The sequence below is a fragment of the Echinops telfairi genome, unplaced genomic scaffold, assembly GCF_000313985.2.
Source record: "Echinops telfairi isolate 266 unplaced genomic scaffold, ASM31398v2 ScPeMD7_20;HRSCAF=75, whole genome shotgun sequence".
NCBI classification, from domain to species: domain Eukaryota; kingdom Metazoa; phylum Chordata; class Mammalia; order Afrosoricida; family Tenrecidae; genus Echinops; species Echinops telfairi.
Window position 1 is genome coordinate 13070311 of NW_022103917.1, and position 25515 is coordinate 13095825.

At 42.6% G+C, this 25515-nt stretch overlaps 1 protein-coding gene across 1 annotated transcript in view; it reads left to right on the plus strand.

Moving 5' to 3' along the window:
- FRMD7 (FERM domain containing 7) overlaps positions 1 to 25515 on the plus strand; it is a 44719-nt gene that overhangs the window by 8167 nt on the left and 11037 nt on the right. The window contains exons 6-7 of the mRNA XM_045288352.1: positions 14835 to 14949; positions 15381 to 15528. Of these exons, the coding sequence (XP_045144287.1) occupies positions 14835 to 14949; positions 15381 to 15528 (263 nt within the window). The remainder of the gene's footprint in view (positions 1 to 14834; positions 14950 to 15380; positions 15529 to 25515) is intronic.

Below are 25515 nucleotides of genomic sequence, written 5' to 3' on the forward strand. Positions count from 1 at the left end.
GCGGCGAGCGACTAAGAACGGGCCTGGGACTGAAGACAATGTTCTAACAGAGGACAGGCCGATGAAGGAGAAGGGAAAGCGAAGGTGGGTTGTGCAGTAGCTTACCTTGTGGAATATAACATCGATGATCTGACATAAAACCCCCACTAAACTCCCAGTACAACGTGTCTGTTTCAGAAACGTCAGTGCTCCTGGGCTTGCCAGCTCCCCCTCCCACTGCTCCGGGCTTTGCTCACCGGGAACTGGTTTGGGTGAATCCAGACACGGACTTTTCCAGGCAGGCCCCCACACCCTCTGCTAGCCTGAGGATACATCTCTGATGAGTGTCCTCTGCCGCACACTGTCACGTTGGATGCAATCTCTGTGTGGCTCTTTATCGTGGTTCCAGAGAACAAAGCACAGTGTACAGCAGGTGGCGAGAGGCTAAAACGGAAAACGGCCCCAGGCATCTATTAGGTTTCCCCAGGCCCTAGCAGCCAAGTAGTTGTAAGAGACCTGCGGAAGAGTGCGGGCCCCACTCGGAAGGAGGTGACGCTGGGCAGGCCGAGCAGCACACAAGCTCAGCACACAAGCCTGAAAGCACCCGTCATCAGAGATGACTTACGGAGGCGGTGACTTCTGTGCTGGGCCCAGGTCACAGAAGTATTGGACAGTTAGTGATTGGTGGGAAACAGCATGAAGACGATGGTGTGGTGGGAAAACATGCAGTATAGTTCACAGATAAGGTCTGTTTTGGGGAGATGGTGAAACTGGAGTATCATTTTGAAGACCCTTGAATGCTAAGGACATTAGTCATATTTCATGTATTGGACTTGGTACTGGAAGGAAGGAACAGAGGACACGGCAGGTAGAGGTAACAGCGCTGGAAGAGTTGACCCTGTCCTTGAGCTGCTAACAGCCTGATTGCAGTCAGGAACCTGGATCTCCCCACTCCACTCACCCCTGGTCTCTGAGGGAGGAGCCCAATGTCATTCTGAACCCTTCAAACATTCTCGATTTGGGAAGTCTGTAGTGACTATTTCAGGCGTAACACAAAGCATGTCAACTTTTCCAGAAGATATTTGCTTTGTCAACAGATTTTGCCACGGAAATTCAATACCTTACCTTTTAGAGGTAGAGAATGAGGGTGGTGCTGTGTAAATCATGTGGTTTTGATGGTGGGTCAGGATAAGAACGCAATGATTCCATCTTCGTATATGTGCTGCCGAACAAAGCGAGCACAAGAACGCAATGTTTCAAGGAGTTCGTTCTTCACAGGTGACTCAGATAAGTGTCTCTGTTGAACTGGATTGCAAGCAGAATGCAGCCAGATTCCCCAGTCATGTCTTCACTTATCCATTCATCCAGTCATATTGGTGGGCTTCCACGATGGCCCAGGCAGGCAAGGACCCCCATCTTCGGACATTCTCATCTTCGTGAGTCTGCTCTAGCCGGATTCTATTCCCCGTTGCTCTGGGGTCTATGGTGACCCTGCAGGATGGACCAGAACTGCCCCCACACTGTTTCCAAAGCTAGAATCTTTTCAGCAATGGACTGCCATCTGTTTCTCCCACGGAGTAGCTGATGTTTTCAAACCTCGGACCTTCTTAAACTTAGCAGCCGAGTGCCTAACCATTACAGAACCAGGTCTCCTTTGAAGAGAAAGATAAAAACACTCATCGTGCTTGTCTCAGCTACATGAAACCTATAGCCATCAAGCCTGTTCTGACTCATAGCCACCTATAGGACAAAGTAGGGTTGCCTCATACGGTTTCCCAGGCTGTAACGCTGCTGCTGCTGCTGCTTCTTCTTCTTCTTCTTCTTCTTCTTCTTCTTCTTCTTCTTCTTCTTCTTCTTCTAACAGTTCTATTGGCATATAATTCATCTATCTACAATTCAACAGTTCTGTCACACCAAAAAGAGTTGTACAATTTTCACCCGTTTTAGAACCTTTTCTTTGTTCTTGTGCTCATCATTATTAGTTCCCCATTTCCCTGCAACTTCTCCTGCTTTGCCCCTCCAGTTCCGGTCTCTATCGATTTACCGCTCCTTGATTTCATATACAGAAAAAAAGATATCTTTAATCTAACAATAATCACAAAGTAACACAGTTAAAAATCCTCAATCAAAAAAGAAAGCAGGATATATTCAAAACTAGAACCAATTTTAAATGTATCACAAGGAAGATCAAATGATAAGGTGTTAAGGTTTAACCTACGAGTGTCTCGGACTGTAAACTTTATGGAAGTAGACTGCCGCATCTTTCTTCCATTAGTGGATTTGAACCACTAACATTTCAGCCGGCAAACCAAATGCTTAACCACTGGGCCACCAGAGTTCCTTTCTAGCCAAATACTCCATTACAAACAGAATTTCCACAGCACAAGCAACGTCTTCGTCTATGACCTTTGTAATCTGTTACTGATTCAACAAAATATATTGAGTACCCACCATGGACCAAATACTATTCTAGGCCCTGGTGGTAAAACAAGGAACCAAACAGAGAAAAGTCCTTGACCTCATGGAGCTCAGAGTTTGGAAGCAGATCACAGTCAGGCAATAACCAAAGTAAATAAATCATATTGTATGGTAGAACGTGATAACTGCTATGGCAAAAAATAGAGCACGGAAAGAAGATGGGGAACCCTGGGGATGAGAGCTGAATTTCTAACTAAGGTTTTCCAGGGAGGTCTTGCTGTGAATGAAGTACTAGGCCAGTGGCGCAGAGAAGAATGCTCTTCAAGCAGAGAGACCATCCAGTGCACAGCCCTGGGATGGGAGCATGCCAGGGCTGCTTGAGAAACATCTAGAAGGCTTTTGTGTCTGGCGGGGGCTGAGTGGGACTGGGACAGAGCACTTGTGGAGGGCCTTCAAAACCATACTAAAGACCTGGAACCTTACTGTAAATGAGATAGGAAGTCCTCGGAGCATTTGAAGGAGATCGTTGAAAGGATCTGAATCATGTTTTCACAGGATCACGTTGGCTGCTGTGGTGAGATTAAGAGGGAATAGAGGAAGTGAGGAGACCAGATAAGAGAGTGTAGCAGGAGAGAATGCGGGTATTTGGACCAGGTGGCATAGTGCTTATGGGTTGGCCTGCTAACCCCCCAGGTCAGCAATTCAAAGCCACCAGCTGCTCTGTGGGAGGAAGATGAGGCTTTTTACTCCCCTAAAGAGTGACAGTCGCAGAACCCCCCGGGAGCAATTCTACCCTGTCCTATGGGGCTGCTAGGAATCAGAATCGACTCAGGGGCAATGAGTTTGTTTGTTGATGGATAGTTGTGACATTTGTTGCCTTCCCCGAATGGTAATATTTACCCGTGTGTATGCCATGGTTATCATTTGCATAGAGAGGAAAACAAACCTTAGGTGTTCTTATGCTTCCCCTGAGGTCAATATGGGGTCATTGTGCTTAATAAATAGGAATCGTGAGTGGTGTGTATGATTAAAAAGGAAAAAGAAAAAAGATTTATTGAGCTATCATTTACATGCCATGCAATCCCCCCATTTCAAGCATAGAGAACAATTATTTTTTAGCTCATTTATAGTTACGCAGCCATTGCCACAATCCAGTTTTGGAATCACTTCATCATGACAAAGGAAATCTGTGATGCCCACATGGTACTCACGTCTTGTTCTCACACGCAGTCTCAAACAACCACTCATTTACAGTCTGTTTGTATAGATTTGTCTATTCTCGACGTAGCATATCAATGAGATAATAAAATAGTGTTCGCACCTCAATTCTTATGTAAATGGAGGGAAAAATTAAATTCACATATCTTCTAGCAGAATCACAGTAATTTATTCCTTTCTATGGCTGAGCAGTAATTCTATCATATGGATATACTGTAAAACTTGGGGAAGTGAGAACCAATGTAAAGTGGTGTGTTAGACTGGGTTGTCTAGAGAAACAAAATCAGTGACACACACACAGCCATATATGTCTGTCTCTCTATACTGTATATGAAAGAGCTCTATATCAAGAAGTAATCTTATATTAAGAAGGCATCCCAGCCCAGTCCAAATGAAGTCCATGCTAATCGGAGTCCTCTGCTGACTCCCGTAGCTGCAGACTGATGACAACGAAAGGTGAAGTAGGATGAAGGAAGATCACCAGTCGATGGGGGCAAAGTCATGTGGATCCAAGGTCAATGGAAGCATGACATGGTATCAATAGCTCTCAAGGTCAGAGTCCTAGCAAGTGGGAAGGCAAAAGGCAGAGAGAGAGAAGGTCCAAGTTCTTTATAATAAAGACCTTTATCATACAGGTCACAACTCCCAGGAGGCATCTTCAGGCTGTGGCCTGATTGGCAGTTTGGATCCCCCTCTCTACAAGTGCAAGTGGACATGAAATCTTACTGCCACCGGTGGAAACCAAAATAGTTTCTACTAAAACAAGTGATAGAAAAGTAGTAAGACCCCGCCCTGTCGAAGGTGGAAACCCCGTGAGACCACGAAAAACAAGACAGTCCTACCAAGTCCGGGTTTTCACTCTACCTACCACATATTCCTTATCCACTCACCTGGTAACAGAATTTGAATCATTTCCAGTTTGAACTATTATGAATAATGCGGCTATGAATGTTGGGATACAAGTCTTTTTGTGTTTACATGTTTTTATTTCTCTTGAGTTGTTTCCAGGAAGTATAATTGCTAGATCACCTTGTAAATTTATTTTAACTTTTTAAGGAACTACCAAATTATTTTCAAAATTGATTGTATCCTATTACAACCCCAACAGAAACGAATGAGCATTCCATTCTTCCCACATGTTCACCAATTTAGTATTTTTAAAATCATTTTATTGGGGCCTTGTACAACGCTTATCACAATCCATCCATTGTGTCAAGTACTTTTGCACATTTGTTGGCATCATCATTCTCCAAACATCTGCTTTCCACTTGAGCCCCTGGCATCAGCTCCTCATTTCACCCCCTCCTTCCCCGCTCCCCACTCCCTCATGAACCCTTGATAATTTACAAGTCATTGTTATTTTGTCATATCTTACACTGTCCAGCGTCTCCCTTCACTCACTTTTCTGTTGACCGACCTCCACCAATTTAGTATTATCCATTTGTTGTTGTTGTTATTGTGGCCATTCTAGGCGGTTTGAAGAAATATTTCATTGTGATTATTGTTAATATGTTTCTAATGAACAATGATGTTGAATACCTTATCATGTATTCATTAATCATGCCTCTGTTTTATTTATTCAAATATCTGAGTTTCAAATGGGCTTGCTTCTTATTGTATTTTAAGACATTTTTGTATATTCTGGTTACAATTTCTTTATCAGATATATTTGTAGATGTTTTCCCCCAATCTAAGGATTGTCTTTCCATTTGCTTAGTGGTATCTCTTGGAGTTTTAAATTTTGCTTGGGTTCCATTTCTCAAAATCAAATTTAATAGATCATATTTTCAGTGTTGTATCTATGAGCTCTGCTTAACTCAGGATCACAAAGATTTTCTTCTAAGTTTTGTTCTAGAAGTTTTATAAGTTCACCTCTTACATTAAGTTTAAGATCCAGTTTAAGATATTTCTTTGTATGGTGGGTGGTATGAGATAAGAGTCCACCTTTGTGCTTTTGCCAATGGATATTCAACTATCCCCACACCATTTTCAAAAGTATTCTTTCCCTATTGGATTGTCTTGGTACGTTTGTGTCATGTTGACCATAAATGAAAGAATTTATTTTTAACTCTCAATTATGCTTCAGTGATCTATTTGTCTGATCTTTATAACATTAGAACATGGTCCTGATTACTATAAATTTGTCTTCTAATAACATGAAATGATCTTCCATTTATTTTAATATAAAATGTTTTCTCTCAGCAATGGTCTGTTTTATTCCTAAGTATTCTATTATTTTTTATGCTCATGTAAATAGAACTGCATCTTAATTTCATTCTTGGATAGTTAATTCCTATGCAAATGCAACTACTGGTCATATATTCATCTTTAAAGGAGCCCCGATAGCAAAATGGTTAAGCACTCTACTGCTAGCCAAAGGGTTGGTGATCCCAACACACCATTGGCTCTGCTGGTGTAAAGACATGTTCCCATGAAGAGTAACGCCTTGGCCACCCCTTGGTCCAGTTCTGCTGTGTCCCATGGGTCACTACCTTAGTTATTTTATGCTGCTGTCACAGAAACACCACAACTGGATGACTTTAGCAAACAGAAATTTAATTCGCTGTCTATGCCCGGGGGAGGTCCTTGTCATCAATATTCCGCTGGATCTAAGAGCGCAGGCACCCTGAATCCCAAGGATGTACTCCTCTCCTACCTCCTCTCCCTTGGTGGTAGTAGGTCTGTTTCATCTCTGCTCACTTGTTTACCCTCTGTAGTAGCTCAAAGAAGATTGATTTAAAATACAGCTCATGTTAATGTGTGTCCTCCTTCTTAACATAAAATGCCTCTAATCCTGCCTCATCACCAACCTAGCAGTTAGGAGGTATAGCGCATAGGATAATTAGAGCAGATCACAAAAAGGACACAGTTTGCCTAACACCGAGAACCATGACCCAGCCAACTTAACACGTACTTTGGAGGGGACATCATTCAATCTCTAATAGGTACTATGACTAGGACTCAACTGGACGGAACACAACAATATATACCTTGTCCTATTGTTGCCCGTACTTACTAGTTTTAGTATTAAAAAAAACCAAAACCTTATTTGAACTGGGCGATAGTTTACAGAGCAAGTCAATTTTCCATCCAGACATCTACCTACACATATATGCATATACATATTTATAGATCATGCCATTGATTGGAACCCCCACAATGTAACATAATGTATGTTCATTACACCCTCTGTTTTTTGTTTTCATCTTTCCTTAGTTCCTAACCTTTCTGGCCTTTGCCCTTGAGGACACACTGTTCTTTTGATCTAAAATGATGGTGATTCTGAGGAGTGTTATTATTTCCTTCATACAATCATCCATTGTTTGGCAGCAAATTGAGCCACTGGAGCAAGGTTGGCAATTTCAAGGTAGTTTTAGGATTTTTGTGTTTGGCTCTTTAAGGTTTTCTACGTACAGGATCATGTGGATTACAACTAAACAGTTTTATTTCTTCCTTCTCACTATCAATTCCTTTTGGAACTTCCCTTCTGTTCCTAGTTTGTTGACAGTTGTTAACATTCATGGGTATGGGATTTTGTCTCAAGGCCTCTTCTGCATCTATTGAGATGCTTGTGTGTGAGTGCATGTGCGTGTATATTTCTGAGCCATGCAATAGTGCGTTGCAGTTGAACTTTCCTTGCTTTCCTTTGATACATCTCACTTGGCTGTGGTATATAGTCTTTTTAATACAGTGCTGGATTTGTTTCCTAGCATTTTGTGCTGATATTTTTATCTTTATAGTCACGAGGAATATTGATCAGAACTTTTCTTGTGATGTATTTCTATGACACTGGCCGTCAAGGAGGAGTTGGGAAGTGTGTCCTTCCCTTCTAGTTCCTGAAAGAGTTTGTGAATAGCTGGACATTTGCTATAATTCACTGGTGAGACCACCCAGGTTTGATTGCATTTTAATAAGATTTGTGCACGTTTATTAGAAATGATAAAGTAACCAGATTTTTTACATTTATCTCTAAAGGTGTTTATTATATGAAGACTTTTATTATACCATGAAAAAAATTAAAAGAGAGTTCTCTCACAATTCTGGAAAACAAAAGTCTAAAATTAATGCTTGAGGTTCCAGGGGGGGATTGATTGAGTCTTTGTCTTTTCCAGTTTCTGGTGGCTGCTGGCGTTCCGTGGCTTATGCCTTCGTCTCTCTAATGTCTGCGCACCTCTTGATATCACCTTCTCCTCCATGTCTCTGTGGCGAATCTCCTTCTATCTTGTCCTAACGAGGATGCACATGAATGCCTTTTTCTGTACTGTTTATCTTATTTTTTAAAGCTTTTAAATTTTAAGTGAATTAGGTGGGGGCATATATTTCACATCATCAATTTTTATTCAGTAATTTCAACAACTTAAGAAGTCTCCCAATAGTTTAACCTATGTATCCTCCCCCCATTTTTTTCTCTTCTCCATCTTGTAGAATATTATCATCCCCAGTCACTCCAATGAACACCTGTCCACCTTTTAGCATAAGATTGCTCTTAAGAGCCATCCAGATAAAAGAGGATAATACCTTCATCTGAATATTCTAGATGTACTGCTTTCTGCTAAGTCAATTTTTCCGTAAGAGATGACCATCCTAGGTTCCAGGAGTTAGAACATGGACATCTGGGATGGAGAGGGGGTGGGCTTTCTCAACTGTCGCCCACCACCTTGTCATGATTTCTGAGAGTTCATTTCCAATCCCAAAATAAAAGGGGAATAAAAAATCAATTTAAATATTAAAAATAGAGATACCACCAAAGGTAACAGCTTTTAAAGTTTTCTGGTGTCTTCGCTCTGGTCTGAGTGGTCAGAGGAGAGGGGGAAGGAACATGGAAATGGACTGTGATTCTTGGGTGACACACAGCTCATTTCAAAACAAACCAAAACAAAATTCTGAAGAAGGCACCTTTCTTGATGAGTTAAGAGAAACAGGTTTGGTTAGTTTAAAAAGACAAGGGAATAGTTTGGTTTAAAGTTTAGAGGTGTTCTCAGGGCAATAGTTTCAGAGGTCCATCCAGCTTTGATGGCTCCAGGAAGTATCAAATATATGAGAATTTGAAATCATGTCCTCATCTTTTTATTGATTGGGATCAATAAATACATGAAATCATTCCATAATCACGTCCAGTAGAATTGTACATTTGTTACCACAATCAGTTTCCAAACATTCTTTTTCTATATGGATGCCTCACCATTGTCAGTCCTTCATCCCTCCCCCACCTCTGTGCCCCTTTCTTGCCAAAACCCTTATTCCACTTGCTGACTCTATAGGTCAATCCATCCTGGTTTTCATATACCAAAAAATGAAAGGAAAAAACCTCCATATAACACAACTTCAATGACATGACCCTTCTGAACTACCCCCTGATGTGCACAATCCACAATACCAAGCAAAACAACACAACCCCCAAATACATAGAGTTTTGGAAACCAGATCAGGTCCAGCATGCGTCCTTGGGACCATCTGCTGACTAGTTGTAACTGTACAAGTCAGGCTTCTGCCTTTGACCGTCTACTCAACTCACCAATGCACTCCGTTTAGTGGCCGCTCTCCTCCTATCCCTCAACTGTGGATCGTGGGAGTTCACTGGAGACTTATGTACTTCCTCTATAGTTCCACCCCTGCATCTTGTATCCTGCTACACTACCAAACTCCTCTATTGTTTCCAGTAATCCTTTTGTGGATGCCTTAGGAATCTCAATCAATAAAATATCATCTGCAAACAGTGAAAGGTATTTTTGTCCTCTTGATAAAGATCCTACTATAAACTTTTTGATAAAAATGTTCAGTGATGGTAGCCGGGCACCATCCAGTTCTCCTGGTCTCCTGGAAAAAAGAGGCCGTTGTTCACAGAAGCGACTGGCCTCATATTCCACTTCCTCTTCCTGACTCTCCTTTTTCTCATGCCCCAGAAAATTGTGAACTGCAGTGGTTTGGATGCCTCTTGTAAATGTTTCAGACTCCAGACACTATCGTTTGAACTCAGAGGTGATTCTTGTTCCTAGCAATCCTACATAAAACAGCACAACACGCTGCCTTGTCTGACGTGATCCTCACAGCTGGCACTCTGAATATGCCCATTGTTGCAACCACTGTATCCAGCTCTCTTTTTTCATGACCCTCGACTTTAGCAAGCATGCCATCTATCGCCAGTGAGTGACTGGCCTTTTCTGATAACACGTCCAAAGTAGGTGAGACAATCTCTTACCATCTTCACTTCTAAGGAGCATTTTGTACTTCTTCCAAGACAGCCGTGTTCCTTCTTCTAGCGGTTCGCTCTTTGCCAAGGCCAAACATCAGAGGCCTCGGTCCTCTGGTCGTCCATATTCATTGCCCAGCTTTTGCATGCATATGAGACAATTGAAAATACCGTAGCTTGGATCAGAAGCACTTAATTTTTCTCTTTCAGACTCTTTGTTTCAAATGGTAACGAAATATTTATTTATTTGTTTATTTATTTGTATCACTTGTCTTGAGCCTTTTCCCATTTTTATGTTTTTTTAAATCACCAATTTCTTTAGAGTACATACTGAAAAGATTTTGAAGAATTGATTTTATAAATTAACATGTCTTTATGATTATACCTAAGCTAAAATGCTTTTCTTCGATGCTGAGCAAATACATACATGATGTGGTTTCAATAAAGGTCAGAAGCACTTTAATGCACAAAATGACACTTTGATTTTTTAACATTTTAGCCTCAGATTTGCCCACTGCAGCATGCCGTAATGATTGCCTCCATAAGCACTCATTGTAGATCCAATGACATTGAAATCCTTGACAATGTCCCTCTTTTCTCCACTCATCATTGCTTATCAGTCCAGTTGTGAGATTTTTTTTTCCTTTTTTAAAATGAAATTTGTATTGTGACTTACGTAGGGGAAGGTTACATTCCAGACCATCAACTGCATTCATCAGTTCAAACCGCTTCTCTCCCCCACTCCCACACTGGTATCTCTTCTCCCTCTTACGGTTTTTTATCCTTCCCTTCTCCTAGGTCATTCTCTGTCAATCTTCTCCAGCGGTTCTCAACCTGTGGGTCGTGACCGCCTGTGACAGTGATGAAGTAGCAACGTAAATAACGTTATGGTTGGGGGGTCACCACCACAAGAGGAACTGTATGAAAGAGTCGCAGCATCAGGAAGACTGCGAACCAGTTGTTTAATCTGATTTGTGCCCCTTCATTTTAGTTGGGATCCACACTGGAGGCTGCCGTGTTTGGTTTTTGCCAGGCACCTTGCTGGCACCTTTGCTTTCAGTAAGCAAGGCTGTTTCTTCGCCGTCTCCCGGGTTGTTAATGAGCCCTTCTCCCATCCTGGTGCTGTTCTCTTTTTCAGATAGCCCAGCTTCTCCGATGATTTGCTAGAGTGTAGATGTGACCTTTTAAGTGAGGAATTCCTGATTCTCTTTTTAGAAACATATTTCCTCCCCATTTGGTTCTTACCTGGATTTCCACTGTAACGTTCTTCCCCCAGTTCTTACCTTTGCCAGCATAGGCTTTACTCATTTATTTGCTTAGTACTTGTCTTTCCTCTATTGCATCTTAGCTCTATGTTAAGGGTGGTTGCTTATTTTCCCTGCAGCATCTCTAAAGCTTGAAACTTTGCCTGGTACATCGTAGAAGCTCAAGAACTCTCTGTTCAATGAATGGATTATCCTTTCATATTGTCCCTTGAGGGGTATTTCCCAAACCCACCTCCTAAGTACTTCCTCTGTTTTCAAATGGTTGAAAGATGGCTTGGTTTTGCCTACTGACTCAAAGACAATCTCCTAAGCATGCCTGCTGCGGTTCATCTGACCCCAACCTGTTTCTCCAGCCTCACTTCCTACTGTCTGCTCGGAAGCACCCTCCGCTGTGTCTACACTTAGCTACCTCCACTCCCCCCCAGCTTTTTCAGTGGTTTTAGCTTTTGTGTGGTTATCTGTAACAAAACATTTGCTAGTTAAACCATGTTTATAGTTACAGGTCAATGAAATTGATCACATTCACCACTCTGCATTTCCAAGTTTTCCATCACCTTAAGCATTAACTCCCCCTGCCCGTTCCCACTCACTCCTGGTAACTGTGACCTATTTTGTCTGCAAATGAGTGTCACCTGTCTACAGCATAATGGAAAACTAAAATGAAAAAGGCTGCCAGCACTCAACCTGGGGTCCACGGTGTGTCTATTTAAACAGCCCTAACAGGCTGGGATGCCTCTGCTCTGTGGACTGCCAAAGGAACCAACAGATAGGTTTGCCAAGAAGTACAGCCGGAATGCCTTTGGAAGCCAGGACAGGGAGACTTTGTCTCACATACTTTCGACATGTTATCAGGGGAAGCCAGTCCATGAAAATAACTTCATGGTTGGTAAACTAGAGGGGCAGCGACAGAGAGAAAGACCTTCGACAAGATGAGTCAAAAAGGGGCTGTAGCAATGGTTCAAAATACTTTTATTGGGGGCTTTTACATCTCTTATCACAATCCACACTATCATCTGTTGTGTGAAGCATATTTGTACACATGCTGCCATAATCATTTTCAAAGCATCTTCTTTCTACTTGAGCCCTTGATATCAGCTCCTCATTCCTCTCCCTCCCTCCTCCGCCCACCCTCCCTCATAAACCCTTGATAAGTTATAGATTATTATTTTCATTTCTTACATCATCCTCTGTTGCCCTTCATCCACTTTTCTGTTGTTCGCCCCCCTGGAAGGGGGTTACATATTGATCCTTGTGATTGATTCCCCCTTTATCCCCTCCCCCCACCTTCCCCTTATCGTCCTGTTATCTCAATTATTTCTGGCTCTTATATGTAGCAGTGTGTATGCTCTGGTCCTATCTGATTTGTAAGGGAGAATTGAGGTCATGATAGCAGGTGGAAGGAAGCACCAAAAAGCTAGAGGAAAGTTGTGTGTTTCTTCAGTGCTATACTGCACCCTGACTGGGTCATCTCTTCCTTGTGACCGGTCCTTCTGTGAGGGGATGGCCAATTGTCATCTACAGATCGGCTTTGGGTCTCCACTCCATGCCCCCCACCCCCAATTCACATTGGGTATGATTTTGTTCTTGGTCTTACATGCTTGATACCTGGTCCCATCGACACCTCATGATCACACCGGCTGGTTGTGCTTCTTCCATGTAGGCTTCGTTGCTTCTGAGCTAGATGGCTGCTTCTTTATCTTCAAGCCTTTAAGACCCAAGATGCTATATCTTTTGATATCCAGGCACCATCAGCCTCCTTCACCACATTTGCTTATGCACCCAAAGATGGGGCTTTCTACTCCTGTAAAGAGTCACAGTTTTAGAAGCCCACAAGGGCAATACTACCCTGTTCTGTAGAGTTGATGTGAGTCAGAATTGACTCCATGCTAGCCAGTGAGTGAGTGTGAGTGGTTTGCATTGTAATCGGCACATATATTGCTCCTTCCTTAATAATGTATGATTAGGATGGACTGAGGGTGGTAGGCTGATTGGAAGTACGAAAGATCATAAACAGAATGTGAGAGAAGACCCTCAATGCAAGAATACTTTCTTCTATTAAATTGGCATTCTATGATGCTCACCTTCTGGACACAACGGCTGAAGGCAAAGCGGTGAATAAGCAAATGTGGTGAAGAAAGCTGATGGTGACCGGCTATCAAAAGATATAGCATCTGGGTCTTAAAAGCTTGAAGGTAAACAAAGCGGCCATCTAGCTCAGAAGCAACAAAACCCACATGGAAGAACATATCAGCCTGTGTGATCACGAGGTGTCGAAGGGATCACTGAAGACAAATGGGCACATAAGCAAATGTGGCGAAGAAAGCTGATGGTGCCCGGCTATCAAAAAGTATAGCGCCTGGGGTCTTAAAGGCTTGAAGGTAATCAAGCGGCCATCAAGCTCAGAAGCAACAAAGCCCACATGGAAGAAGCACACAAGCCTATGCGACCACGAGGTGTCGAAGGGATCAGGTGTAAGGCATCATCAGAACAAAAAATCTTACCATAATGAATGATGGGGAGAGTGTGGAGTGGAGACCCAAAGCCCATTAGTAGGCCACTGGAGATCCCCTTGCAGAGGGGTCTGGGGAGGAGATGAGCCAGTCAGGGGGCAATGTAGCAACGATGAAAAATACAACTTTCCTCTAGTTCCTAAATGTCTCCTCCCCGCTCCCACTACCATGACTCGAATTTACCTTGCAAGTCTGGCTAGACCAGAGGATGTACACTGGTACAGATAGGAACTGGAAACACAGGGAATCCAGGGCGGATGATCCCTACAGGATCAGTGGTGTGAGTGGTGTTACTGGGAGGGTAGAGGGAGAGTGGGTTGGAAAGAGGGAACCAATTACAAGGAACTATATGTGACCTCCTCCCTGGGGGATGGACAGCCAAAAAGTGGGTGAAGGGAGACATCGGATAGGGCAAGATATGTCAAAAAAAACAATTTATAAATTATCAAGGTCTCATGAGGAAGGGGGGAGTAGGGAGGGAGGGGAAAATGAGGACCTAATGCAGGGGGCTTAAGTGGAGAAGAAATGTTTTGAGAATGATGAGGGCAATGAATGTACAAATGCACTTTACACAATTGATGTATGTATGGAATGTGATAAGAGTTGTATGAGCCCCTAATAAAATGGTTTTTAAAAAAAGAATGTGGGCCGGGCGTGGTGGCGCGCGCCTGTAGTCCCAGCTACTCGGGAGGCTGAGGCTGGAGGATCGCTTGAGTCCAGGAGTTCTGGGCTGCAGTGCGCTATGCCGATCGGGTGTCCGCACTAAGTTCGGCATCAATATGGTGACCTCCCGGGAGCGGGGGGCCACCAGGTTGCCTAAGGAGGGGTGAACCGGCCCAGGTCGGAAATGGAGCAGGTCAAAACTCCCGTGCTGATCAGTAGTGGGATCGCGCCTGTGAATAGTCACTGTACTCCAGCCTGGGCAACATAGCGAGACCCCGTCTCTTAAAAAAAAAAAAAAAAAAAAGAATGTGGAAGAAGAAAAACCTCACAAGTTTTTTAGCTGTGATCCTGAAGCTTACACTGTGCCTGTGACTGACCCTTAATAGCAACCTACTGCTTCTGATTCCAAAGAAGAAGAAATTCCTTTTCCTCTATTGGAACACAAACATGCATACAGCGTGGCATGGGAGACCCAGTGTTGCCTTGGCTGCAAAGGAGAGGCTATATGGAGGAAGTTGGAGGGTCTGCTGTGTGATTCATTGCTTAACTCCTCAATGGTAATGTCAAGAATGTCATGTTTCTGTCATGCAGCAGAACTGGGAAACTTTCATGAAGAAACAGATAGGAAACATCTGGCACAAACCCGGTACTTACCAAACCAAGACTGTTTAGAGAGCAAGATCCTGCACTTTCATCAGAATCACATGTGAGTACTTTAATTGGCTCCTGATTCCACTACTTTTTGCTGCTGTTGTTAGCTGGTGTCATGTCATGTCAGCCCTGACTCTTGGTGACCACATGCACGATGAAATGCTGCCTGACCGTACGCCACCTTCATGGTCAGTTAGCAATCGAACCGTAGGGTTTTCGTTGACTGATTGTCTAACAGGTAGTCAGCCCTTGTCTGGAAGCCCTGCTGAACTTTATTCAACATCTCAGCCACATACAACCACAGACAGAAGGGCGCTGGCTTCTTAGGTGCTTCATTGTTCAGGCCCCGAACCAGAGTGTCCTTCGTGGAAGGTAAGAAAGCTAGGGAACACGCTCTTCAAACCAAGCCTTTTTGTCTGAGACGCTCTAGGCTAAAGGTGTAGGATTGGTGCATTCATTCGACGCATACGTTCTTGCCTCTTGCAGTGGTCGGAGCCCAGCTGAATCTGACATTCTTCTGTTGGACATAGCAAGCAAGCTGGAGATGTACGGCATCAGGCCTCACCCTGCCAGTGATGGTGAGGGGCTGCAGATCCACCTGGCAGTGGCTCACATGGGAGTGCTTGTGTTACGGGTAATCAGTCTTTCTTTCTGTTTAAAGCCTTCAGCTTGGGGTGGGGGTGATTCTCTTGACTCAAACTTGGGTGTTCATTCCCATGGTGACCCTACCCGTCCATCTTACCCCGGCCAGAAAGGGAATGATGGCATGGAAATATTAGAGGAATGCTTCCGCCTCAATGTGCTTTGCACGGCCTTGGAGGGAGGGTGGGAGTCCATAACTGACTTTCTGGATGTGGAGGCTCCTGTTACATCAGGCCACCATGGTGGGAAGAGGAAATCAAGAGATTCTTGGGCACTTATAGATGCCAAGCAAGAATATGGCTTTGGGCGCCCTAAACACTTAGGCTGCAGCAAGTTCACTAGACAAGCCCAACGTGGGGTCTTCCAGTTCAGTTGCTGATTTCATTTATGAGAGAAAAGGGAGTGACCTCAGACCCAGTGACCCATGACAGCACATTACAGCTTGTTACAAAGCAAGCCAGAGACAGAATGGATCAGTAGGGGCTTGATCTTCTCATTTATTTAGCTGTAAACTTTTCAGCCTGAGAGTTACATTGATAAGCCAAAGACCTTATGGGTCATGGGCATAACCTGTTAACCCCAGAGGCGACCATCCTTGTCATTTTATACTACATGTAAAGAAGGATATGCTATGGGACATGATCAACCTTTTAGTTGTGATCTCATTCAGTGAGAATATTTCTGTGGACAGTTGGGAACCATAGAGCTGATTCTAAAAGAGAGTACTCTATAGCCCCTATCCCAAATCCAGGCAAAGAATATGTAATTATCAAATGCCATCTATGTGTCCTTCATGATATTATTAACTCATTTTTTATTTATTAAGAACCTTGGTATATAATTTGCCTACCAGAAAGTCCACTTCTTTGAGGTGTACCTTTCAACAGTTTTGTGCAGAGTTAGCAGCCATGTGTTCGTCGTTTCATCGATATATTTGGTATGCATCAACTTTATGCCGCTCCCCCGAATTCTGGTGATAAAAGGATCTCTGGTTTTATGAGGTATGCATTGTATTAGGGTAGGGGGATGATTCAGCAAGCAGTGACAGATCAGGCTGGTGTGCCGAGCGACGGGAAGTCTGCAGTGCAGTGGTGACACCTGTCTGAGTGGCTTAGCTGTCAAGCCATCACCTGAGGAGTTGGATGGAAGTTGTCCAAGAAAAGAGACCAGGGTGGAGGGTGGAGGAGACGCTTTCAGAGCAAGAGCACGCGGATAAAGGAGCCGTGGGAAGCTTGAAACATGACTTAGTCAAGAAAATAACATGAAACATCAGACGTCTCTTCAGGATGCTTACAATTTATTTGAGGAGACCAGAGATATTGTGAAGAAAATTCAAAAGTACTCAAGAGCGAATCTCCCATATTTACTTAGCATTGTATGTCAGGTCTTCCCATTGCACTAATAAACATGGTCAGTGAGGAAACGGCGCGACAGGGGTGGGCCAGAAGCAGGAGCGACAGCAGTGGGCATGAAGCTCCTGTTATAAACTTTTGATATTTGGATCGTATGAGTGGAAAACAACAAAAACTTCAGTGTTTGGTCGGACCAGAAGAACCAAGGGAGTTCTGGGTCGTTAGAATAACTGTCTTGTTGTTGTTGTCCGGTGACAATGAGTCGGTTCCAACAACAGAAGTAAGCACAGCCCGCTCCCACACCATCCTCACAAATGTCCCCTACTTGAGGTCATTGTCGTAGCCACGCGGTCAGGGCAGTCCTCTTTCCCCTGACCCTAGTCCAGGGACTCATCTCTCTTGGCGACACGTCCAAAGTAGGGGAGATGCAGTTTCCTGTCTTGGCTTCTAAGGAGCATGCTGGCTGTACTTCCAAGACAGGTGTGCTTGTTCTTTTGGCAGCCATGGTACTTTCAGTATTCTTCACCAGCGCCACCATTCAAATGTGTCCATTCTTCTCCAGTCGCCTTATTAAATGCCCAACTCAGACATGCGTATGAGGCAACTGAAAATATCATGGCATGAGTCAGGTGCACCTTAGTCAGCAAACTAACCCCCTTGCTTTTCAACACGTTAAAGAGGTCTTGTGCAGCAGATTTACCCAACACAGTGCCCTTTGATCTCTTGACTGCTGTTTTCCATGACCATTGATTGTATATCCAAGCAAGATGAAATCCAGGATACATCTATCTTTTCTGCATTTATAATAATGTCGCCTATTGGTCCAGTGGTGAGGATTTTGGTCTTCTTTACATTGAGCTGTACTCCAGACGGAAGGCTGCCATCCTTGATCTTCCTCAGCAAATGTGTCAATCCCTCCTCACTTTCAGCAAGCTAGGTCATGTAGTCTGCATATTACAGATTGTTAATAAACTTTCCTCCAATTCTGATGCCACATTCTTCTTCATATAATCCAGCTTCCCTGTTTATTTGCTCAGCATACAGATTGAATGATATGGTGAAAGGATACAACCCCAACTCACATCTTTCCTGATGTTAAACCATGCACTATTCCCTTGTATTATTTACACAACTTACTATTTTTTAAAGTCATTTTATTGGGGACTCTTACAGCTCTTATAACATTCCATACATCAATTCTATCAGAAATATTTGTACATATGTTGTCATCATCATTTCCCAAACATTTTCTGCTTGAGCCCTTGGTATCAGCTCTTCTTTTTTCCCCCTCCCTCCTCTACGCTCCCACCCTCTTGAATCCTTGATCAATTATATATTGTTGTTATTATTTAGTATCTTACACTGCCCATTGTCTCTCTTCACATTTCTGTTATTTGTCCCCTTCATGGGGGCGGGGGGCTATATATCCAACCTTGTAATGGGTTTCCCCTTTCTCCCTCTTCCCCCTCCTCGAGCACCTTCCCTACCCTCATGATTTCACTACTCCCACTACTGATCCTGAGGGCTCTATCTGTCCTGAATACCGTTTGTCCAGAGCTCTTCTCTGTACCAGTGTGTGTTCTCTGGGCCAGCCAGATTTGTAAGGTAGAACTGGTTCATGGTAGTGGGTTGGGGGGGAGCATTCAGGAAATACTACTAGAGGACTATCTTTCCGACTTCTGTAGTCTCATCTGTAACTATGATGAATTGATTTGCTGCCACCGCCTCTATGAGTCCAATAAACATGATGACAATGGGTTCGGTATGGGATGAGAGACAAAGAAATTAACCAAAAATGGCTCAGCCCTTAGGGACTTGCAGTCATTTTCAAACCAAAATTAAACTCGCTGCCAACCAGTGGAGCCTATTTCATAGTGACGCTATATAGGGTGTCTGAGGCTGTAATCTTTATGGGGGCCAACTGCCACATCTTTATTCCTTGAACCAAAGACATTCTGGTTCACAGTCCAAGTTTACCCAATAGTGCCACCAGACAATCATACCCAAATTAAAACAAAACAAATCCCTTAATGTCATCGACAGTGGTAACTAATAGCAATCCTGTAAGACAGAGTGGAACTACATCTTTAGATTCCGAGACTGTAACTCTTTATGGGAGTAGAGAGCCACATCTTTCTCCTGAGGTGTGGTTGCGGTGGTGGGGGGGTTGTTCCAATTACCGACCTTGTAGTTAGCAGACCAATATACATCCACTACACCACCAGGGCTCCTTAATAAAATACACAGATTTTATTTTAAGTTTAAGTGATATAATGCAAAAATAGAGGTGAAAACTGGAAACAGGGTATGTTTACTCCCTTCTATCTGGAATGTCAGGAAAAGCTACCTGGAAAAGAAGATAGGTCTTAAGTTTGAACTTTAAAAGGTGAATAGAACTTTAGCAGACAAGACATTGGGAACACATTGCCATATGAGGAGCTTGGAATTTACCTTCCAGGTAAAAAGAGACATGGACATGTTTTTTTCAGCAGTGTGGAGGGGGAGGAGAAAGTTAATGTGGTGAGATTTACATTCTCAATATTAATGTTGCTAGGTAAACAGTAGATTAGATAAGAGTAGAATACAGAGCAGACTCAGGGAGAAGAGATAAAATACTATTTTACTTATGAAAGCAAGAAAGGGAGTCAGTACTAGTGGCTTTGGTGTGTAAGCATTAGACCACTCGTGTCCAGGTTCAAAACTACCGGCCACTGACTGGGAGAAAAATGAGGTTATCTGCTCCCTTAAAGATTTATGGTCTCAGAAAGCACACAGGGTCACTATGCATTAGAATCAACTCTATAGCTGTGGGTTTGACTTTGGCAATAAAGGAGTGTGGCATCAACTAGGGTAGTGCCAATGGAAATGGAGAAGAAACAAATTCAAAAGATATTTGGGAGGGAGAACTAGAAAAGCTTGGATGTGGAGATGAGGTGCCAGGAAGGGTCAGTTTAGAAGGGAAGGTGATGAATTCCGTTTTTGAAATGTTACCTTTGGGTGCTTAAGGGTCTTCCGAGTGGAGGTTCTGGTTGCTAGTTGGAGTGAGAGTCTGAAGCTCCAAGAGAATTGGTTTACAATGGCTGCTAAGTAGACCACACCATCTTCCCTCTCAAGTAGGACTTAAGAGTCCTTTGCATATGGCTACTAAGACTTCACAGTTCCTATGAGCAGGGGGCAGAATAAACACTGGGGTTTTTTTTTGATATTTAACGGTAGGTAAACACTACTTTTCCTTGCAACTCAGAGCCAATGTGATTAATTTCCCCCTGGGAGAAATAAGTCACCAGGCTGGTCCACCTTCAACAAACAGAGAGCAGAGTCGGGTAGTTACTAAATAACCAGGGCACCAGTTGATAACCACTAGGACAAGCACCTGGGGTATGGAATGTGGGAACTGGATGCAGTAAGAAAGCAGAAGGGGTGGGAGGTTGCAGGGAATGGGGAAAACATTTAGGTGACTCTCCACAAAGATTGTTAACCCCATAATACTCAGCCAATGAGGAACCGTGGGAAGGCGCTTGCTAACTAGAGGATAATATGCTTTCAGAGGAGCTGTGAGGTGTGTCCCCCATTTTTGGCCTGATTTGGCTTGGTTCTTGGGCACCTGATTTTGCAAAATTAATTCATAAAGGCCTCTCTCTCTAAAGTGAGTACAAATTGGATTTCTTGGGCATTTGGTGGTTAAAATCCCACCATAGCTCATTGAGAAACTCATGTTGAGAGGCCCATCAGGGTACGGCCAAAATCAGGAGTTTATATTGCTCTACCAGTTACCAAGTGGAACCAATACCATGTCCGGGATTTTGGCATTTCTCATAATGTCAACTAGCTGTTTGATTTTGGAAATTGTTATTTCTTCTTCTCTAAAACCTCCCTTTCATCCTCCATTGAAGTAAGATATTAAAGTTTTATGTTCTTCTGATTTAGGATTGTATGGTTTTCTGTCTAACACCTTTTCAATACATTTAGATGAAATACTAATATCTATGAATTTCATGTTATCTTTACAAATTCTGAGTAAGTTCTGGTGTCACAGTGGGTTATGCATTGGCCTGTTAACCTCAAGGCTAGCAGGGTAGACCCAGCAGCAGCTCTGTGAGAGAAAGCTGAGGCTGTCACCTCCTGTAAAGAAGTGCAGCCTTGGAAACCCAAAGGAGCAGTTCTCCTGTCTTACAGGATCTCGATGAGTGGGAATCCACTTGAGGGCGAAGGGTTTGGGTTTTCAAATTTTAAGGACTGACCTGCAATGAGTGAATTAATTAGGATTGCACTCACACCTGCATTCCTTGTTACAAGTATGTTCAGGAACAGCAATGTGTTTGCCCAAGGTCCACTCAAAATTTGCATACAAAGAAATCATTGCTACAATTGAGTTCTGTAATTCACACTAACCAATGATCTATTGTCCTCTGAAAAGTTATTTCAAATCCTCCTCAAAATTAATTACCCCAATCCCTTGTTTTGCTGAGATTGAATCCTGTTAATATTTACCCCATAAATGTCAATGATTTCACATGCAAATTCATATATATGCTCACATTTTCCAACTTCACAGTAGCAATGGTGGTACAGTATTTAGAAACACACATGTAGGAGTGTGTAAGCCATGTGTACCAAAGTACATATAATGCAATTTTTATGAGCTATATGTACCAAAGAATAGTCAGGCAATTTTCAATCACTTCATATGCATGTGAAAGTTGGCCATTGAATAAGGAAGTCCAAAGAAGAACTGATGCTTTTGAATCATGGTGCTGGCAAAGAATATTGAATATGGAATGCTAAAAGCACAAACCCATCTGTCTTTGAAGAAGTACAGCCAGAGTGTTCCTTAAAGGTAAGGATGACACCTTAGCAACAAGAACGGCCAGTGTCTGGAGGAAAGACATTGTGCTTGGTAAAGTGGGAGGGTAGTGAACAAGAGACAGGCCCTCACCGAGATGGATTGACAATAACGGGCTCAGGTGTAAGCACAATTGTGAAGATGGGGCAGAACCAGGCAGTGTTTCATTCTGTGGTATATAGGGCCACTATGGGTCAGAGCCAACTCTATGGCATCTAACAACAACAGAGTCAGTCTATGGATCTCCAAACTGCTAAGACAACCACATGCACGAAACAACAGAGGAACATGCATCCCAGTTTCCATCCAAGTTCTCTTCCATGATGCAAGTAAAACATGCAAGTATTGTTTTCTAATGTTCGACTTATTTTGGAATTATTTTAACTCATGATTGACAATGTCATACCAACTTATAGTTTAGGCTGACATTCTCAAACTCACATATAAAATGGTTCCTACTAAATGTTTCATAAAGAAATTATAGGTCATTTTGCCCATATAATTTCCTCCTGGTGTGTTTCTGTTTATCTAAACAACTACTTTAAATGCTTATCCAGAGAAATTCAATTGTGTTTAATAAGACTTAATTTGGGGCATGTAAAACACTGAATAGAACCATAAGAAGGTCTTTATAAAATATTTTACATCTATGTGACCAAAAAAATTAAAGATTAGGGACTCTGCCTAAATATTTTCCACAGGGCAACTTTCACTTCCTGGTTTCTCAAACTGTAGATGAGAGGATTGAACATGGGAATCATCATTGTATAAAACACTGAGACCATCTGATTTCCAGCCTGAAATCCATGTCGAGAGGGTTGCAAGTAAGTGTACATAGTAGTTCCGTAGTATAGACCAACAGCAGTCAAGTGGGAAGCACAAGTGGAGAAAGCTTTCTGTTTGCCAGAAGTTGAGGGAATTCCCAGGATAGCCATGAGGACAGATATATAGGAGAGAAGGATCACCACTATGGAGGTGACCAGAGTGAATCCTCCGCAGCCAACAACCAAGATCTGAGTGACCCAAGGGTCTGAGCAGGCCAGTGCCAACAGTGGAGGTATGTCACAGAAGAAGTGGGGAAGAACAAATGGCTGACAGAATGACAGTTGTGTGATAGACGTTGTCACAGCAACCATGTTAACTAACCCACCAAGATAGCATCCCATTACCAAGAGGAGACAACGCACTCTAGACATAGTAACATGGTAGAGCAGTGGTTGGCAGATGGCAGTGTAGCGGTCATAGGCCATAGAAGCCAAAAGATTGCATTCAGCAGAGGCAAAGACTATAAATAAGCTCATTTGAGTCATACAACCAAAGAAAGAAGCAGCCTTCAATTTTGATAAAAAATTTGCCAAAGTCTTTGGGATAGTGATAGAAGAGAAACAAACATCAAGGAAGGACAAATTAGAGAGGAAAAAGTACATTGGAGTGTGGAGGTGGGGGCTGACTCTGATCAAGGCTATCAAACCTAGATTCCCCAACACAATGACAATGTAAAAAATAAGGAAGACTCCAAAAAGCAGGATCTCAAAGTGAGGGTTATCTGTCATACCAAGCAGGATGAAGTCAGTCACTATGGATGAATTCTCCATTGACACAAGTTTAGTATTCTTTCTAACTAGTGAAAAATCCTTTACAATAATATAAAAATCTAAATGATATAGATATAAACAGTTCTACCCAAAACATATAAATTCTCTACACTTGCCAATCCTGAGCCCCATCTAAATCCTTATGTCAAACATCTTTCCAACTTCCTGAATACCTTCACCATTTCCCAGGCATGACATTTAGATAAAACAATACAAAGGCTTGAAGGCGGGGAGGGATAGGAAAAATGCAAAAAAGTAAAATAAGTTCACATCAGGAAGGGAGTTAAGGCCTAGAATACAGCTGTCGCTCCAGATGATTGGTTGAAGAAATTATTAAATGAGGGAGAGAGAAAGCAGGTGTCCTCCAGGGATGGTCTTCACTGACAAAGGACTGTGGTCTGTTTGAAAAATTGGCAGAGTAGAATTTCTTCTCAGTCCCCCTAAATCAAGTCCAGGGGATTATTGAAAATTAGGGAACAATAGGGTACATATGGCAACTGATTTTATATTCATAGTCGGCCTCTCCTCTTCAATATCTATGTCATATTTCTAGAACAGTAGAAGTGACCAATGCTCACTGTAATCCTTGGTCAGTGTTTTTCCAGAACCTTCATCTGTCTCTTCACTGTTTTGCAGAAGTAGTGGAGATCAGAACGCCTTGGCATGGCCATGAGAAACTAAGTTTAGGACTGAAGGCATCAATCACTTGGATCCTGTGAAAGAGCAGAGAAGTATCATCCCCCTCAGAAATCATGCAGCTCCAGGTTGGTCAACACGTAACTAAATTTTTCAACCATGCCTGTGCAGAGGTAATCTAGTTACAAAAAAAAAATTATCCTGTAAATTCCAAAAGGACGTGCTGAGCAGATCTGCCAGAACAAAGGCCCAAGGATGACAAAAGTTGGAACTAGGTGACACTCGGGCTTTAAAAATTCACGAACTCTGTCCCTCTCTCTCATTTTTTTTTAACATTTCATTAGGAGCTCTTACATATTTAATTAAAATCCATAGTTCTATTAGATCAAGCATAGTTTTATAATTGCTGCTATCATCACTTTCAAAACATTTTCTTTCTTCTTGAACTCCTTGATATCAGCTCCCCTCCTTTCTTCCCTCCCTCACCCTACCACCCCCCTGAACCCTTAATATGTTATATACTATTGTTACAGGGTGTGTTTTTTGGCATAACATACCATCCAATGTATCTGTTCACCTAAAATTTTGATATTTGTTCCCCTTGAGTGGGGGCATAGAGTCATCATTGCTATCAGTTCCCTCTTTCTCCCCTCCCCCTTCCTGTACCCTCAGGGAATCATTACTACCATTACTGTTCCTGAGGGGTTTATCCATCTTGGATCTCGTGCATCAAAAACCTTATTTGTACCAATGTACATACACAGATCTAGAGAGATTACTAAGATAAAACTAAGGCCATAATAGTGGGAGGAGGAATTTTAAAGAACTGGAGGTTAGTTATGTGTTTCATTAGTGCTCTACTGCACCCTGGGTGTCTCATCCCTTCTGTATGGCTCTTCTGTGAGGGACTGCTCAATTATCTTACAGGTGGACATTGGATCTCCACTTTGCCTATGTTCCTTCACTTCAATTTGATTGCTGTTTTTGAATTTCGGATACCTATTCCCATAGAGAACTCACAATCACACAGGATGGTGTGCTTCTTCTATGTGGGCTTTGTTGCTTCCCTGTTAGATAACCACTTGTTTAACTTCAAGCCTTTAAGACCCCAGAACCTGTAGCATTTAATAGCCGAGTACCATCAGCTTTCTTCACCACATTTCCTTATGCACCCAATTTGTCTTCTGTGATCCTGTAGGGAAGGTGAGTATCATATGTTGCCACATTATAACAAAGTGTTCTTGTACTGAGGTAGGATGTAAGTAGAGGCCCAAAGTCCATCTGTTTCCTTATTGTACTTACATATACATACATAGAGAAATACATATATCATTAAGTATTTTCTTTTTGTTAATCATTTTATTGGGGCTCATACAATTCATCACAATACATAGATCAATTGTGTAAAGCACACTTATACATTTGTTGCCCTCATCATTCTCAAAATTTGCTTTCCTCTTGGGTTCCTGGAATTAGCTCATTTCCCTTTCCACCCCCTCCGCCTCCCTCCCCCCTCCCGCTTCCCTCATGAACCCTTAATAATTTATAAATTA